Below are 16,769 nucleotides of genomic sequence, written 5' to 3'. Positions count from 1 at the left end.
CGTGAGCAGGTCCAGGATCAGCCAGGAGGGTTAATGAAGCCAGTCTGAGACCAGGATGTTACTGGTTCGAGTCCGTCCACAGATCATCTGTGACCTCCCCCGTTAGGGGCATCAGAATAAATGTTTTTTTTTCTGTTTCAGCCCTCCATCGCTTAAATGCTGCTTTTATGAAACAGTGACGTCAGCTTTTCCCTGTCAGGAAGACAGCTGGACACCCAGCCTTGTGTCCTGTCAGTCTGTCCCAGTGGTCACTGGCAAAGAAAGACCCTGTAGAGTCCTCAAAGACCTGCAGCAGAAAGGGGACACCTGTAGAACTGGTTTTACAGTTGATTCTGACAGACGACGTGTAATTAGAAACAAATTATTTTAATCTCAGTCTCAGTACTCACCCGTCTGTCTGTCTGTCTGTCTCTCTCTCTCTTCACCTGTCTGTCTGTCTGTCTGTCCGTCTGTCTCTCTCGCTCTCTCTCTTCACCTGTCCGTCTGTCTGTCTGTCTGTCTCTTCACCTGTCTGTCTGTCTGTCTCTCTCTCTCTTCACCTGTCTGTCTGTCTGTCTGTCTCTTCACCTGTCTATCTGTCTGTCTGTCTGTCTCTCTCTCTCTTCACCTGTCTGTCTGTCTGTCTGTCTCTTCACCTGTCTGTCTGTCTGTCTGTCTGTCTGTCTGTCTGTCTGTCTCTTCACCTGTCTATCTGTCTGTCTGTCTCTCTCTCTCTCTTCACCTGTCTGTCTGTCTGTCTGTCTGTCTGTCTCTTCACCTGTCTGTCTGTCTGTCTGTCTGTCTCTCTCTCTCTCTCTTCACCTGTCTGTCTGTCTGTCTGTCTGTCTGTCTGTCTCTTCACCTGTCTATCTGTCTGTCTGTCTCTCTCTCTCTCTTCACCTGTCTGTCTGTCTGTCTGTCTGTCTGTCTCTTCACCTGTCTGTCTGTCTGTCTGTCTGTCTCTCTCTCTCTCTCTTCACCTGTCTGTCTGTCTGTCTGTCTCTCTTTCTCTTCACCTGTCTGTCTGTCTGCCTGTCTGTCTGTCTGTCTTCGGCCCTGAAGCCGTTTCCTCCTCATTGACTTCCACTCTCTGGAGGTGCAGTCTGGTGTGTCTCCAACTCTTCTGCTCAGTGGCTGAACGAAGCAGCAGCGTCTGTCCTCACTCGTCCTGTATGAGCAGGAAGAGTTTGTCTCTGACTCTGTTTTCAGTCATGTATGTGTCTCGGTCTCCAGCTGAACATTGCTGAGCCCCTCGGACTCGTCGTACTCGTCTTGCACCGTCGTGTCTCGGGAATGCAGCTGAAAGGAATCTCATCATTCAGATTTTCTTGTTTCTTTTCCTGACTTGTCTTTGAAGAGTTGATGAGGAGAGAACAAAGGCAGTCAATTTCTCACCTGTGGTGGGAAACATTTTTCTTCCGTCCAGTTAAGATTCATGATGTTTTCATTATTTCCTGTTAATAATCCAGAGTCACAGCAGGCCGAGCAACACTGCAGCATTTAAACTGAAATCCTTAAATTCATGTTGAAATCACACAAAGCTGCCGTGACCCAAACCTCACGTGCTGCTGCTTTAACTGGACTGACGATCAGTTTGAGTCTTTACTGCTGTCCAGTCTCAGCGTCCGTCCGCACTAAGACATCCCAGTCTCCCAGGATTTATGTCCACGCTGAATGAGTCAGTGTTTTGATTGAATCTTTAACCACATTAACCAACCAGTGATCAGGATCTTCCCTAAACTGAAGGACATTTTCCTGAATCGTCCAATATCAATGATTCTTCTGGGAAAAGTCACCACGCAGCAGCTCTGTGAGACACACTGTGCTTGAGCTGAGCTCAGCACACTGAGCTAAATGCTAATGTGAGCATGCTAACACGCTCACAGTGACAATGCTAACATGCTGATGTTTAGCAGGTATAATGTTCAGTGTCAGAGGATCAGTTCATCCTGAGGGGGACATGAATGTCTGGACCAGAGGGAGGACAGGAGCTGAATATTACACGCTGCGGGACAGATGCTAGCAAGTTAGCGGTTAGCTGCGCAGCTGCAGCAGTTCAGTAATCACTCCATAGTCAAACTGCTTGAATCAAATATTTCTTCAGATTCAGTTTGTTTCACTTCCTGCTTCTTGAGTCTCGTGGTGTCATCGTTCTCTCATTTGAACTATTAACGTCATCGCTGCTTCAACTTCACGTAGAAACAACCATCAGTAACTGAAGAGAAGACTGTGTGAGGACATTCATCATAACGAATGGATTCGCATGCTTTTTTAATGATCTATTCTTGTGTTGTTCGGGTCTTCTTTTCTTCAATCATTAGTTCAGGCTGGAAGGACGTCGTCTTGGTCACCAGTCTCACACTGTCCCCCCCCACACACACTCTTTAATGAGCTTACAGAACACTTTCACACTTAATCAAAGCCTGACGTCTGCTTGGAAGGAAATTGGTTCCGTCCTGTGTATTTGTCATATGAATGCGGCCGCGCTGTGTTCAGATGTATCGCCGACTGCATGAGATGACGCAGTTGCCACGGTGATGCTGTATGTGCACTGATACTTGTCTGATGAGTCTGTTTTTCTTTCTCCTCCTCATTTGGCTTCCTGTCACTCAGACCTGCTGCTAATCTGCTAACTGTGTACGTTCCAGTGCTCACGAACTCGCAGGGATCCGGGGAACTTATTTCCTTTTCCATTCAATTAATCAATTTAATCATGATCCACAGTCGCCATGTTAATCACTGTGCCACACATTAATGGGAAGGAAGCGAGACTGTGTGTGTGTGTGTGTGTGTGTGTTTCTGCATGGCGGTGAGATACTTGAGTTTTGATGCCAGCAGCAGCAGCAGCTGTTCCACACAGCGGAGGACTGTACGACACTGATACGTTTCTGCAAACCACGAGCATGTTGAAACTTTTTACTTTCTTCAAGTTCACACTTTACGTCTCAATTTAAAGCTGCGACGCTGTGATGAAGGTCTGGTTTGACTCAGGCACAAAAACCACTTGTTTAAGGTCAGGATTTATAATTTACTCAAGTGGAAAATGTCCCAACGTCTCAATTTGAAACACTTGTTTTTGTCCTGAGAATCACGCTCGTCATCCACTACCATCCCCTCCTCTTCCTCCTGCCCTCATATACCTGTACAGGTGACCTGAGCTGCGTCACTTTGATACCTGTTGTAGAAACGTTGATTATGATACATATGAAATTAAACGTACCCGTGGTTTGCAGAAACATACGATGCCAACATGTTATTGTGGCACCTGAGCTGGCCTGACACAGCATGTGAGAGTCTGGAAACAGGAAACCAAGGAGGCAGAGGAGTCAGAGGAGGCAGAGGAGGCAGAGGAGGCAGAGGAGTCAGAGGAGGCAGAGGAGTCAGAGGAGGCAGAGGAGTCAGAGGAGTCAGAGGCCGTGTGGTCAGAAGCAGTTTACTGCAGGTAATGAACCAACAGCAGCAGGATGGAAACAGAGCGAGGAGGCAGAAGGAGAGGCGGTGGGCTGCGTGGGGCAATAGAGACTCAAGGCCAAAAAAAAAAAAGATGGATCCTGCATTGTATCCATGGCAACGCCGCGTAGATGCGATCACTATTTCCTCAGAGGTTTTTATGATGAGCTCGGGGACCGGGGCCCCCTAAAGGCTTGATAATGAACTGCAGTGTCAGGCGGTTGCAGTTAAACTGCTGTGGGAAGGGCGGAGGAGGAGGAGGAGGAGGAGGAGGAGGAGGAGGAGGAGGGGGCTAATGAGCGCATGGATGAAATGCTCCCAGCTAGCAGTCAGTGGACAGAAACACCCGCCCACATGCACCACACACAACCCCCGTTTGAGACACCAACAGGGGAAGATCGCTCGTACTGTTGATTCATTATTGAATTTTATTGCCGTCTGCACAAACACATGTGGAGCCCCTGACAACAGTCTGACAAACAGCACGAATACATGAAAAGAGACAGAAAGAAGAGGACGAGGCAGGAAAATATGTGACAGGACTTTTTGTTGAACATCAAACAAATGCAGTGAAAGAAGAGCAGCCGCCTCTCCTGCAGTATCTGCAGAGGCAGGACGGACCTCCTCTTCTCCCCCCTCGCAGGTGCTTTGTTTGTTTCAGACAGTTTACGGCGTCTTTATTCCGACCCGAGCTAATGTCTGACCGGTTTAAGTGCTCGCCTGACCCGCAGCCTGCAGCCACATCAAGGTGGGCAGAAACTTTATCGACAGCAGAGTCTGACAGCGGAGCAGAGGCAGGCGGAGGAGCAAAGGTCTGCCTGGGACTGATAAGACAAGCCGAGGGATGGAGGTAGAGAGAGGCAGACAGATACAGAGAGAGAGAGATGAGGAGGACATGCGTTCACAGGAAGCTGTCGCCTCGTCGTCTTCTCTCCACCGCTGCAGAAAACTGTGAAAATATCTGCTCCTGTTGTCTTGTTGTCCGCACTCTCTCCAAACTCTCTTTCTACGTCTGTTTTCAGTGTTTACACACAAATAAAAGTGAATTTTCTTTAAAGAGAACGGTCACAAATCAGATTTCATTGGTTGCTTGGGAAACAAATGAAATATTTCACAGACACGCTCACGATCAACACTTTGCTGCCGGACAGCTACAGCATGTTAATTATCAGCGCTCCCTCAGAAAGTTGTTTTGGCAGCATTATTTGCATATTAATGGCGTCTATAGGAGAGCCGACAGAATGTAATGTGGACTCGTCAGGTCTGGACCTAAAAGACTGAGACAGACATCTGATATTCAGGCTGTTCAGATCACACAGAGCAGCTTCTTCTGTGCTTCTTTTTTGACCCGTAAAATGAAGTCCACGCCGTCACGCTCCCGTCCTCTAATTTATTTAATCTCCTTGACAAAGCCTGTCAGAGTGTGTGCTGGGTTCAGGACCCTGGGACTTAATCACTCGCTGAGGTGGATGTTCAGCTGGAGGGGAGAAGGAACATGTGGACTTTTGTACAGGCACATTTTCAGAGATTTAAGACCAGAGAGACCTCTTGTCCAGATCCCCCTACCAGCTGTGACACCTCTTCAAAGACCTGAGTGAATTATTGAACACGCCGCAGTGGCAGGCAGCCCTCCTGACCGCCACGACGGCGAGGAGACGGATGGAGGTTCCATTTAAATGACTGACCCAACGTCGCTGCTGGCATTCTGAATCCCATTTGAACCTCCAGTCTGAAATCTGTTTGGATTTGTGAAGCCGTGAGTCTTTCTATAAGCAGGCACGAGTCTGCGACTCATCAAGTCTGCAGAGCAAAGCTCGTTTCTTACACTCAGTCAGGTTTTGATCCAGTTCATTGACTAAATGGAGGGAGCATATTCACCTGCAGATGAGCCCCTCCTGAGGAGGAGCAGCAGGGATTGGTGTCAGCCGGTCATGTGGTTTTGATGGTCCGCGTGTGGTCCGGCTCTGCGTACTATAAAAAGCTGAGAAGTGGACAGAATGTGGGAGCGATGGATGATGGATATGATCAGAAAACCATAACAGAGAAGAAATGAAGTAAAAGAAAGAGGAGCTGAGTGGGAGGGAAGAGTCTTTTCTTTCCTCTTCTTCACAGTTGGCCTGCCGCCTGTGGGAGGGAGGAAGATTAGAGGGCTGCTTGGAGTCTTCCTCTTTGTTGTGGTTCTGAATCCTCACCGTGGCCAAATACAAGCCTTCGGCTGACTCAGGCTGTTAGCTTGATGCAGCTTTTCATCTCTGGCTATCCCAGGTTATCAACTGGGCTTTTTGGTTGCACGCAGGGAGCCCGGGGAGGGTCTGGTCGATGGTGGGTGGTGATAACATCCCGTGTCACCTTTTTGCTTTTTGCTCGAGCGTCGCCTCTGGCTCCTGGAACCAAAGACTGATTCAGATTGGTCTTTGTAGATAATCTGTTTGAGGATGTCCTTAGCACTGTGTAGCTGATCAGCTCTGGGTCACAGTAGCATCTGAAATCCCTCCAAGTCCTTTCAAATCCTTTAAACAGAAACCAGCTATCGGCCAAAATAATCAACATCTATACACAATATCAGGCTTTTTGGCCGCCGACAGCCGCTAGAGCGCCTTCCAAGGTCCGGGCACAGTTTCAAGAAGGGAACTGTTGGGAAGACGTGAACGGATTCACAGAGTCTTTTCACATAATAGCAGATTGAAAATGTCCCCTTTCATTATTATACAGTGAAATATTAAAAGTGAGGTGTAGTGGTGTGTCCATGCAGATGTAGCCTCCTGTAGCCACCATGCTACAACCGTACAGACAGACAGGAGACCTTTGATCCCTGACTTTAGTCTTCAAGGCTGTACCTGAGTGTTCCTTCTTTTTCTGCTTCACAACCTCCAAGTTTCAAAACTAATTAAGCTCATAAAACTGCAAACCTGAAGCAAACACAACAAAGCACATGATTAAACTTATTACTTTAAAATAGAGAAGAAACGACGCTCGTGACTCTGACAGGCTAGAGGGAGAAACGTTCAGGAAGGAGACGATGAGACGGATGTAACACTGGACGAAGACGCTGCGTGTCGATGGACTTGTGAAGTCCTGGATCAGCAGCAGACTGCAGCTCTGCTCTGGACTCTCCTCTGACAGTTTGTTCAGGGCAGAGACGACGGAGGACGAGTGTGTTCGGCCTCATGAGCTGAAAATCATCACAGCTGCTTGTTCTCCATTCAACAAGTGGACGACTGGACTTTTCAGCTTGACGAGCTTGTTTATTAGCATTAGCTTGTGCTACATCGGTGTTCTCCTTACTCTTTTCATATTTATCAAATAATGGATGATTGAAATTCTCTGTGTAAAACACACCTGTTTTATCTGAACATCATGTCTTGTAGCATGTTTCTGTGTCGTCATCGTTGCTTCAAACCACAGCACACGCTAGTTTTTTCACTGCAGCATGGGGTAAATGTGCTTAGTTATAGTCCACATTATATGACAGGACTTGCAGGTTAATATAATGTGTAATGTTGACCCCGCTGTCTGCTTCCTTGTTAAAGTCAGTGAACTACAGACACAGTTAAACTTCATGCCTTGCTCAAGGACTCCTTGAGGATCAGGGTGGGCCTTGAGAACTGATGGTCCAGTTGCAGAGCTGTCGTTAAATACGACCTGGCTGTGGTGCTGAGTAGAAATTACAGATAACTAAGATGTCCACTCAGTGCAGAGCTATGATCCAGCTGGAATTTATGCATATTGATGTTGCACTAATAGTGTATTCGTTACTCATTAGCAGTCGTCAAGCTGTCAAATCAATGAGACCTTTGCTTTAGTAACAAGCCAGAGCCGAAGCAAACCCCTTGTTAAACAGCAGCGCTACACACTGGAGGATAAATCGTAGCCATAAATCTGAGGCAGAGACACCAGAACCTCAGTCGATATCTTACCACACCAATGCTGAAAACTGGTTTCACACTGCAGTGAAGCTGGAAGTTTCAGACTAATGTTTACCCTTTGAACAAACTTCATAATCCAATTTATCTATTCATTTTTAGAGAAGCAGACAAGATCTTTACGGTGTTGTTACGTAGGGGCTTTGCAGCCAGTTTATGACCACAGCCCCTCTATCATTTCCTAAAACTTCAGATGCAGCATAAAGAAAAGCCAAGTAAATCTTTATTTCTATTTGTGCTTATATTTGGGGCACCTTGTCTTCCATCTGTATCTTAACTGTTCAGTCATTGAATCAAACCCAGAGACTCACAGAGCGAGCGCCGTCGTCTCGAGGACAGGGTGCTGCAAGATACATTTCCATTTATTTATACCTGGTTTCTAATAAGGTTTAATTACATTATCAAAAGTGATGCGAAAATTACATGAAGCGCGTTTGCGATGTCACAGCAGAAGACACAAGCAACACCTGTAAAAATGACCATAATAGGGTCCTTATATGTGGTCCAGTCCCAGCTAATGGCACGCTGATTCAGCATTGCCGGTCTGACACAGCTGAACATGAGCCAAACCGAGCTGAAATCACACTGTATGGTGAAATCCACAAAGCTTACAGCTTGTATTATAGTACATTTGGTTGGTATTGCACAGCCATAAGATACCGAGGTCAGCAGCAGGTTCACATGCCCCATTAAAAGGCCTGCACCGTTTTTGTTTTAGTTTTCAGAAATACATTAAAATATGAACATGCTTAGTTTCTGTCCAGGCTTTGAGAAAAGGTTTGGGAACCACGTTGACTGTCTCATACTCTCTCTGCAGATTGAGGACATGCAGTGGCCTCGAGGCGAGCAGGACATTCCCAGCTCCGTGTGCAGCCTTCCCTGTAAAACCGGCGAGAGGAAAAAGGTGGTGAAAGGAATGCCCTGCTGCTGGCACTGCGAGCCCTGCGACGGCTACCAGTACCAGTTCGACGAGTTCACCTGCAAGCTCTGCTCCTACAACATGAGGCCCAATGCCAACCGCACATCATGCCAGCCGATACCCATCATAAAGCTGGAGTGGCACTCGCCCTGGGCAGTGATTCCGGTTTTCCTGGCAATGCTCGGGATCATCGCTACAATCTTTGTCATGGCGACGTTCATACGGTACAACGATACGCCGATCGTCCGGGCGTCCGGCAGAGAGCTGAGTTACGTTCTCCTGACTGGGATATTTCTATGTTATATTATCACGTTCCTCATGATCGCCAAGCCCGATGTTGGTGTGTGCTCATTCCGAAGGATTTTCCTGGGTCTGGGTATGTGCATCAGCTACGCCGCCCTCCTCACCAAAACCAACCGCATCTACCGAATCTTTGAGCAGGGCAAGAAGTCAGTGACGGCACCCAGGCTGATCAGCCCCACCTCACAGCTGGCAATCACCTCCAGCCTCATCTCAGTCCAGCTGTTGGGGGTGTTCATTTGGTTTGTGGTGGATCCGCCCAACACCATCATAGATTATGACGAGCAGAAGACCTTCAACCCGGATCTTGCCCGAGGGGTGCTGAAATGCGACATCACGGATCTTCAGATTATCTGTTCGTTGGGTTACAGTATTTTATTGATGGTGACGTGTACTGTTTACGCTATAAAGACCCGCGGGGTCCCGGAGAATTTTAACGAGGCCAAGCCCATCGGGTTCACCATGTACACCACCTGCATTGTGTGGCTGGCTTTTATACCCATCTTCTTTGGCACGGCGCAGTCTGCAGAAAAGGTAAGAGCCAATGGTTGAATGGGCGGAGATGAAGATGAGTGGGTGGATGGAGGATCTGTGGAGATGGATGGATGGAGGATTGGATGATGGGTAAAACTGTGTCACGTTTGCTTGAATCTGTATTTTTACAGAAACAGAACGGAAAGAATCGTCTTTAATTATTTTGTTAATCGTCGTTAATCGCCCACATTTTATTACTATTTTGTCTTTTATGAGTTTTCTCCATTATTTTGATGCACTGTGAGAAGTAAAGTGCAGTTTTGAGAATAAATGACGCCAAAACCTTGTTGAACTTGTTAAACCTCGAGACGGCAGAAAGAAAATCAACCTTCTTTTCAGCACAGAGCATCAAACATAGCTCAAACCTGCATCACAGTGGAAATACACAAAACTGATAATGAAATCAACTCTTCTGTCTGTTCGTTGCCTCATTTCTCATATCAGCGTCTTTATAAAAACATCCCTTTTCCCCTCTGTTTGAAATACGAGAATAAAGAACACCCTCCATTATGCTGCAGTTACAGATCGCCAACAAATCACAATACAGCAAAAATCCATGTCAAGCAGAGCATTACTGCATTATTCCTAATGGGTGACTATTGCTGCCGTGTCCCATTTTATCAGCCTAAAGGCTTCCAGGCGAGCCTGATACGTCGCTAGAAAATAATCTCATTGGTGCACAGAGAGGAGGGCTTTGATATGAAGCTCAATGATCCACATTTTGCCGTGAAATGACACAGATTAAAAAAGTTATAGTGTAGTGGTGTAGTTATGATGTTCCTGTTTTGTTTTACTAGTGTAGGAATCCAGATGAAACTTAATGCATGTAATGGGTTTCATCAGGTACTGAGTCCTGATGAAACAATTACACTGAGGAGGTTTAATAAAGGCGACAGCTGCAGTCCCCAGGTGTTAAGCTGTGTGTGTGTATAGGTGGTTACGCTCCTCAGAGACTCGGTGTGACTGTGCTGCTGCTGTTGTTTGGGGGTTATGACAGGTTATTAAGGCTCCCAGAAGCCAACACGATTAGTTAATTTTCACCCAATGCCAAAGGCTGGAGCTGAATTTTGTTAGAAAGGGAGGAAAGTCATAGGATGTAGGAAACTAGTTAGAAAAGTTTAAAGGTTCCAACCATAATTGCATGACCTTTATGTCTTATCACAATTTTATGGAAACTATTGCTACTTGAAATGAGTCTCTGTGAAATGTGAAATGCAATCTGCTGAGCAGTGTTAATAAGCTTAGCCAAAGTCCATCAGGCACTGCACGGATAAATAATGATAATAATAAGAATAATGAAAGATACTTAAAAACTTTCATCTCCTTGTAGTATTTTTTATTAGGAGGAAACCTCAAACCCACAAATACTGTTGGTCAGTCATTATGTGACTGTATTACTGACACTTCACCACTCGTTAGTGTTTGTTCACCGTCAGTCACACAGTTCGCTTTTTAAAAACTCTTCACAGTTTTGAAAATGTTGAAGTTCTCTTCACTAACATCCAGCTCGGAACAATGATTGATCTCAGGAAACGCAACCAAAGCCAAAACACACATCACAAGATCAACTGTATGAGAATCAACATTAGTCTCCAACAAGAAAACTTTGGCTCATCAGTCACGTCACAGTTGGTGTTCATCAAAGTGCTTTACAGAGAAATGTAAAATACGATTCAAATAAAAACTGGTGATGGATGAGGAAGATCTGATAAGATAAACGGTTGCAAAGTCTGAGAGCAGCAATGGAAACCACTCAGTCACTTCTGAATTTTGACTGAGGATGTGGAGCAGCGAGGAGGATCTGAAGGGTCTGATGCAGAGTATGGAGTCAGGAGATCAGAGATGTAAGCTGCTGCCAATCCATGCAGAGCTGTAAGAACAAATAAGAGTCTTCAAAACATTTCTATATTTAACTGGTAACCAGTGAAGGGCCAGTACAGCAGAACAGGCCAGGTGTGGTCTCTCATCTTGGTACCAATGATACGGACTTTAGTCATAGTATGTACATCCAGCATTTCACATCCTCGGGACAACTTAAAAGAGACTAAAGTTTTTTTGGGGAAGTACAGCAGCGTGTCGTCAGCGTAGCAGCGATATGCGGTGCTGAATTTTCTAAAAACAGAGATCAGTGGAAGCATCTTTCTGGTGGATTGGGCTTAAGTTTGTGCACATAACTAGCTGCAGTATGCTTCATTAGGCTTTATCGTCCTTCTTTTCCACGCCTGTCTGTCATCTCTCACCTCCTTTGCTCAGTCTTTCATGGAGTTCAACCAGCGAAGAAATGAGGAGCTCAGTGTTGTATGGCCCAGTTTCTGCTCTGTGTATAGTTATTTTTAGATGGAAATTTGATAGAATTTAGTAAACTTCAGTCTAATTTACAATCATTTTGTGTCATTGTAGGTCTTGAATGTAAATTTAACAGTTTTTAAAATACTATGTAGACATTTGTAAAAAGGAGTGTAAACTGACAGATGTTTGGTGGAGTATGTGTAAGAAAAGACTGATGTGGTCACTGAATGCATCGTGTGTCAGAACAATGAAAGCTTCTGCACAGTTCAGTCCACATTGACTGCTGCTGTGCTGACTGTGTGCCAAGTTTTGAAAAAGTGAACTCTGCCTTGAGAAATGTCCGTGAAAAATTGTAAAAATCTGCAGAAAAAGAACCTGTCAGGTCGGGCTTACATGCTCTTCATCATGCAATGAACTTCTGTGGCATTAGAGTGAATTTAAATTGCATTTTGATGAAGCACAAATATCCGTCTAATACCTAAGTTGCCAGTGATTGAAGTTCTGGTATAGAGCTGTAAACCCAGCCGGAGGCAGAGATTAAGCAGGTTCTTGTGTTATCAGCGGCCCAGGTGAGTGTCCGGCCTGACACTGCGAGCTCTGGGCTTTGATCTTTGGCAGAGTCATTGGGAAGACTAAGCCTCTCTGCTTGGCACTCAGCATTAAAGAGATGGATTGGGGTAAACCCCTCTGATGGACTTGTCCTGTCCACAGGGATACACTTGTCCACCTAAACTGCTTCGGGCCACAGAGGCAGCCGATAAGCTGCGAGCGTCTGAGCTGCCTAACAGCTCTGTCAGTGTACGCCGAGGGGAATCCAGCAGCACACTCGTGAGGCATAGACCAGCTCCGACAGCAGATCATCAGGAAGGAGCTGATCTTTTATTATTTACTTGTACACACCGTTACAAGAAGCCACACGTTTTTCCTCAAGGGGAAAATGTTTTGGACAGTCGTTCTAATGTGTTTGTCTGTGGTCTCTGATTATGAGCGTTATCGGTATTGTTAAGATAGAAATCCACCATGTGAATAGAGACAAACAGATGAAACAACTGTTACTGTTACTGTGGGGTCACTCAGTCGCACTTTAACTGGACTTTAGAAATACTAAAATGCTCATGGTAACCAAATGATTTGCAACACTTCCCAAACTGTTTACAATCAGCAGGTGGGTTTAGCAGTTTAGCTTTTCACTACAATCACACATCAGCTGGAGGGTTGATCTGCTTTCACACCACAAACAAACAGTGTTCACATGTATGAGGCGCTGTCAGCTGCCACGGCTTCAGAAGCGAATCACCTCACCATGCGCCGCTTTCAGTGGGTCGCCGCTGTCGCTGATCCAAGTAACAATAAAGTTAGTCACTTTGGACAAGCTAACGTCACTGTAGCTCAGCTAAAAGACAAGTTTACAGCTTTACAAACATCCTGTCAGGAGCTGCGGTCACGTGAGATCTACACCAATCACACGCTGCCACAGTTTTCAAAGAGTATGTAAACAGGAAGTCAGGTGACAAGGTCACAGCCTCTTTTAGAAATGACGACAGCTTAAAGGTGAGAGCTCATCAGGAACAGAAAGGAGGAGAATATCTTTACATTATCGATTAAATATAATGAAAAGCAGGTTTTTTTCAATAAAGAAAGAAAAATAATTTAAACGTTAATCTGAGTGGTGGTTTGAAGTGTAGAAAAAATACTCACATTACAATCACATCATTAGAAATGAAGAAGTGCAGCTACAGGAAGATGGAGAATGGACACAATAAGAAAAAAGAAAGTTTGAGTATGAGGTTAGTAATGATGTTTGTATGTGGTGTTCTTTAATTAACAAGTCCAATAAATAAGATGAGGGAGGGCAGTTTCTGTTATATGAGGGAGGAGTTGCATCTTTAATGGAAAAGGATGATAAAAGAGTTTGCAGCAGGCAGAGAAAGCAGGAGGTCGATAAGAGATCTGTGGGGAGGCCAGAGATAAAGCAAGAAAGTACAGAGCGATCTGCCGGGGAGTAAATTGGGAGACTGGGGAGAAAAAGGAAGGAGAGCACAGCGTGATCTGTGATAGGAGGAGAGAGGAGAGTGGATGAAGAAGAAGAGAATAACAGAGAGACAAAGAGAAACAGAGAAGACGACAGAGAACAACAGAGGAGAGATGGATGTGTGTGTGATGGCTGTTCAGAGCCTCCAAGGCTTCTTCCTGCAGCCCTGCAGGAGCTGCAGGCCGAGAGCGATGCTGAATCCACAGAGACGGGGGGGGGGGCAGGGAGACAGAGAGAAGGAGGGAGGGAGAGAGGGAGGGGGAGAGAGAGAGAGTGATGCTGAATCCACAGAGACGCTGCATCGCTAGCATGGACAGAGACAGGCGGGGGGGGGGGGCAAGGAGACAGGGGGGGGGGGGGGGAGGGGCAGACAGAGGGGGAGACAGGGAGAGACAGAGGTTTATGGAGGTTTAAGATGTTTTTTCAAACGTTCTTTCTTTGCTAACACCACGTTAGCATCCAGATCAATTCCTTCACAACAGAGCTGTGTAAAAAGGTGAAGCACCACCACGTCCCCCATCACCCCCCAGCTGACCAGAGAGCAGCCGTCAGCCCCTCGTACTGATCAACGCCTCCACGTCGTTAAAGTGAAGTCGCTGCGATTAACTGGATCCTCTGCTCAAAGCTGTGTTCAAACACTGTGAGGTGAAGGGGACAGGTGCAGCCAGGTGTAAAACAACTGCTCATGTGGCCGCTCACCTCCACGGTCAGCAGGTGGCGCTGCAGCAGTGACACACAGCTCATTGAGGCCGTTAAGATACTTTCAAACACACAATCTGTACATGTTGAACACGTATGTTTGAATTCAGTGTGACTTCACTGAATAAACCTCCAGAAATCCGGTGAGAAACCAGAAGAGATCACCCCGAGGATCCTTCTTCAGTATCACAGTGATCCAGTGATGGAAGAGAACAGAGTGTCTTTACTGGCTTTATTATATATCTCCATCTCTTCTCTGTGTCAGTGATCGTTCACTGCTAACAGCTAATTCAACAGACTGTTGACAAGATGCAAAACAAAACAGAACACTGAAAACCTACTGTGTGTGTGTGTGTGTGTGTGTGTGTGTGTGTGTGTGTGTGTGTGTGTGTGTGTGTGTGTGTGTGTGTGTGTGTGTGTAGAGGCTTGAGCAGGCAGCTGAGTGGAGCAGTGACATCCTGGCCTTTGCTGTTTGTCATTACCTACCTGGCCTGAGACGAGCAGAATACAGATGAGGAGCTAGGAAGAGGCTGCTCGCCCTGCACACGCACACACGCACACACGCACACGTGAGACACTGAAGCACAAACTTTACACATGCAAACACACACACTGGCAGAGAGACAGGCCGAGAGCATGAAGGCAAGAGAGAAAGAGACAAATCACATGGAAGGAAAGGATGGAGTGATGCAATGGAGAGGAGAGGAGAGAGGGGAGGGGAGGGGAGGAGAGGAAGAGAGGAGAGGAGACAAGAGAGGAGAGGAGAGGAGGGGAGGGGAGAGGAGACGAGAGGAGAGGGGAGGAAAAGAGAGGAGAGGAGAGGAGAGGAGAGGAGAGGAGAGGAGGGGAGGGGAGAGGAGACGAGAGAGGAAAGGAGAGGAGAGGAGAGGAGAGTAGAGGAGAGGAGAGGAGACGAGAGGGGAGGAGGAGAGGGGAGAGGGGAGGAGAGGAGAGGAAAAGAGACGGGAGGAGGGGAGAGGAGGAAGGAAAGCTTGATCTCCTTCAAAACTGAGTGTAAAAGTCCCGTCAGTCACAGCAAAGGTGATTTAGGGTTGAATGACCACCAGTCAGGTGACAGTCGATAACAGCAGGATGTGGTGATTCTACATCTGCTCCAACCGGCTGCTCTGAAATCAGCTCAAATTAGTCACATGATCAGTGGCGAGCTGCGCGCTGCATTAATAACACTACTGCTGTTGTGTAGTAGTACATTCAAAGAGGTACTAATACTGTTGGATTATTGATCCTGGAGCCACACAATGAAATAGATCGTTGTGACTGAAGTGCAGTCAGTCTGTCACTGGTCTGTGTGCGATCGGGTTTATTGATCACACTGAGCCATTCGTTACTGTTGTCATCAGGAAACGTTCTGTGGGTCTGATGGTCTGAACACATCCAGTCTGTCTCCTCAGCACCTCAACGTTCACTGACGTCACACTCAAACTGCAACAAAGAAAAACTGCTCAGTTTCTACAACCTGATCCCAGATCAGTTTAACCTCTGACTGATCTGTGTGATGAGGGAGCTGCCGTGAACATGGATAACTGTCAGCTTATTATGGGAACTAAACAGCTTCGGGTGCATCAGCACCTCCTTCTGGACTGGAGGTCCGGTCCTGGTTTACATGGAGCCCAGCATACAAAGACTGAGTGTTACTGAAAGAGTCTGAGAGCTCATGTGGATTTGATCCTGATACGAGATAATCAGGCAGTCTGCCCTCACCTGCACAGCCCTGATGATGACCAGGTCCCATCAGGTGTAAGTGCAAACACCTGTGTGGATGCAGTCAGCGTTTTCAGCACAGCCGCTGCTTCAACTGCACGAGTTAAACGTTAAACCTGAACAAGTGAGCCGCCGCGCCTTTGTTAGAGGACACACACACACACACACACACACACACACACACACACACACACACACTCGGTGATGAGTGTTCAACATGAAGCTTGTACGCCTGCGAACTCTTCGTGTCTTTCATCTGCGAAAAGTGGCTCAAACATTTTTAACACCACCAGTTTCATTAAGCCTCAAACAAACTTCTGCACCTTCTCTTCTACACAAACATGAACTTTTTCAGTGAAACACACACACACACACACACACACACACACACACACACCACCTCTGCGTGCAGGTTTTGTAATATGAAATAATGCAGAGGGATTAGCCTGTGTGTGCTGAACGCGGTCCCACTCTCATATTGATAAAAGCTGTTTGCTTTACGCTGAAAAGGATTTGCTGTATCTAAATGTAACAGAGGTGTATCGTGTGTGTTCTCTGATGTGAATGCTTCGACCGACTCGTTCTGGATTTAGCTCTGAGAGAATTTGCTTTAAGTTCGGGCTCACGGCTGACGAACAGCACCAGCGGTACAATGGACAGGTGAGATGTGTTTACCTGCATCACAGCCGAGATGGCAAATCGTCCTCAGGTCAACTTAATCTGAAAAATCCCCAAAGTCACATAAACACTGCAATAAGTTATCCTGTAGCTGTCCTACATATTGTATCTCACAGGAAGTCCTGTTCTCCAGGTTAACAATAACTGGCAGGAGTCAGTGCTTTGAGTCCAGATCCAGGTCTTGGTGCGATAGAAGGATGCTGTTTTCAGTTAAACGTCTCATGTCTGAAGTCATTGTGGATTT

General features: G+C 46.4%; 1 protein-coding gene across 1 annotated transcript in view; it reads left to right on the top strand.

The window, feature by feature from the left end:
- The window catches only part of LOC121614733 (metabotropic glutamate receptor 7), a 208,639-nt gene that overhangs the window by 165,258 nt on the left and 26,612 nt on the right, over positions 1–16,769 (top strand). The window contains exon 8 of the mRNA XM_041948770.1: positions 8,170–9,105. Within this exon, the coding sequence (XP_041804704.1) occupies positions 8,170–9,105 (936 nt within the window). The remainder of the gene's footprint in view (positions 1–8,169; positions 9,106–16,769) is intronic.

The sequence above is a fragment of the Chelmon rostratus genome, chromosome 2 (assembly GCF_017976325.1).
Source record: "Chelmon rostratus isolate fCheRos1 chromosome 2, fCheRos1.pri, whole genome shotgun sequence".
Taxonomy (NCBI): domain Eukaryota; kingdom Metazoa; phylum Chordata; class Actinopteri; order Chaetodontiformes; family Chaetodontidae; genus Chelmon; species Chelmon rostratus.
The sequence above is the reverse complement of the archived record's forward strand: the minus strand, read 5'-3'. Positions and strand labels throughout refer to the sequence as shown.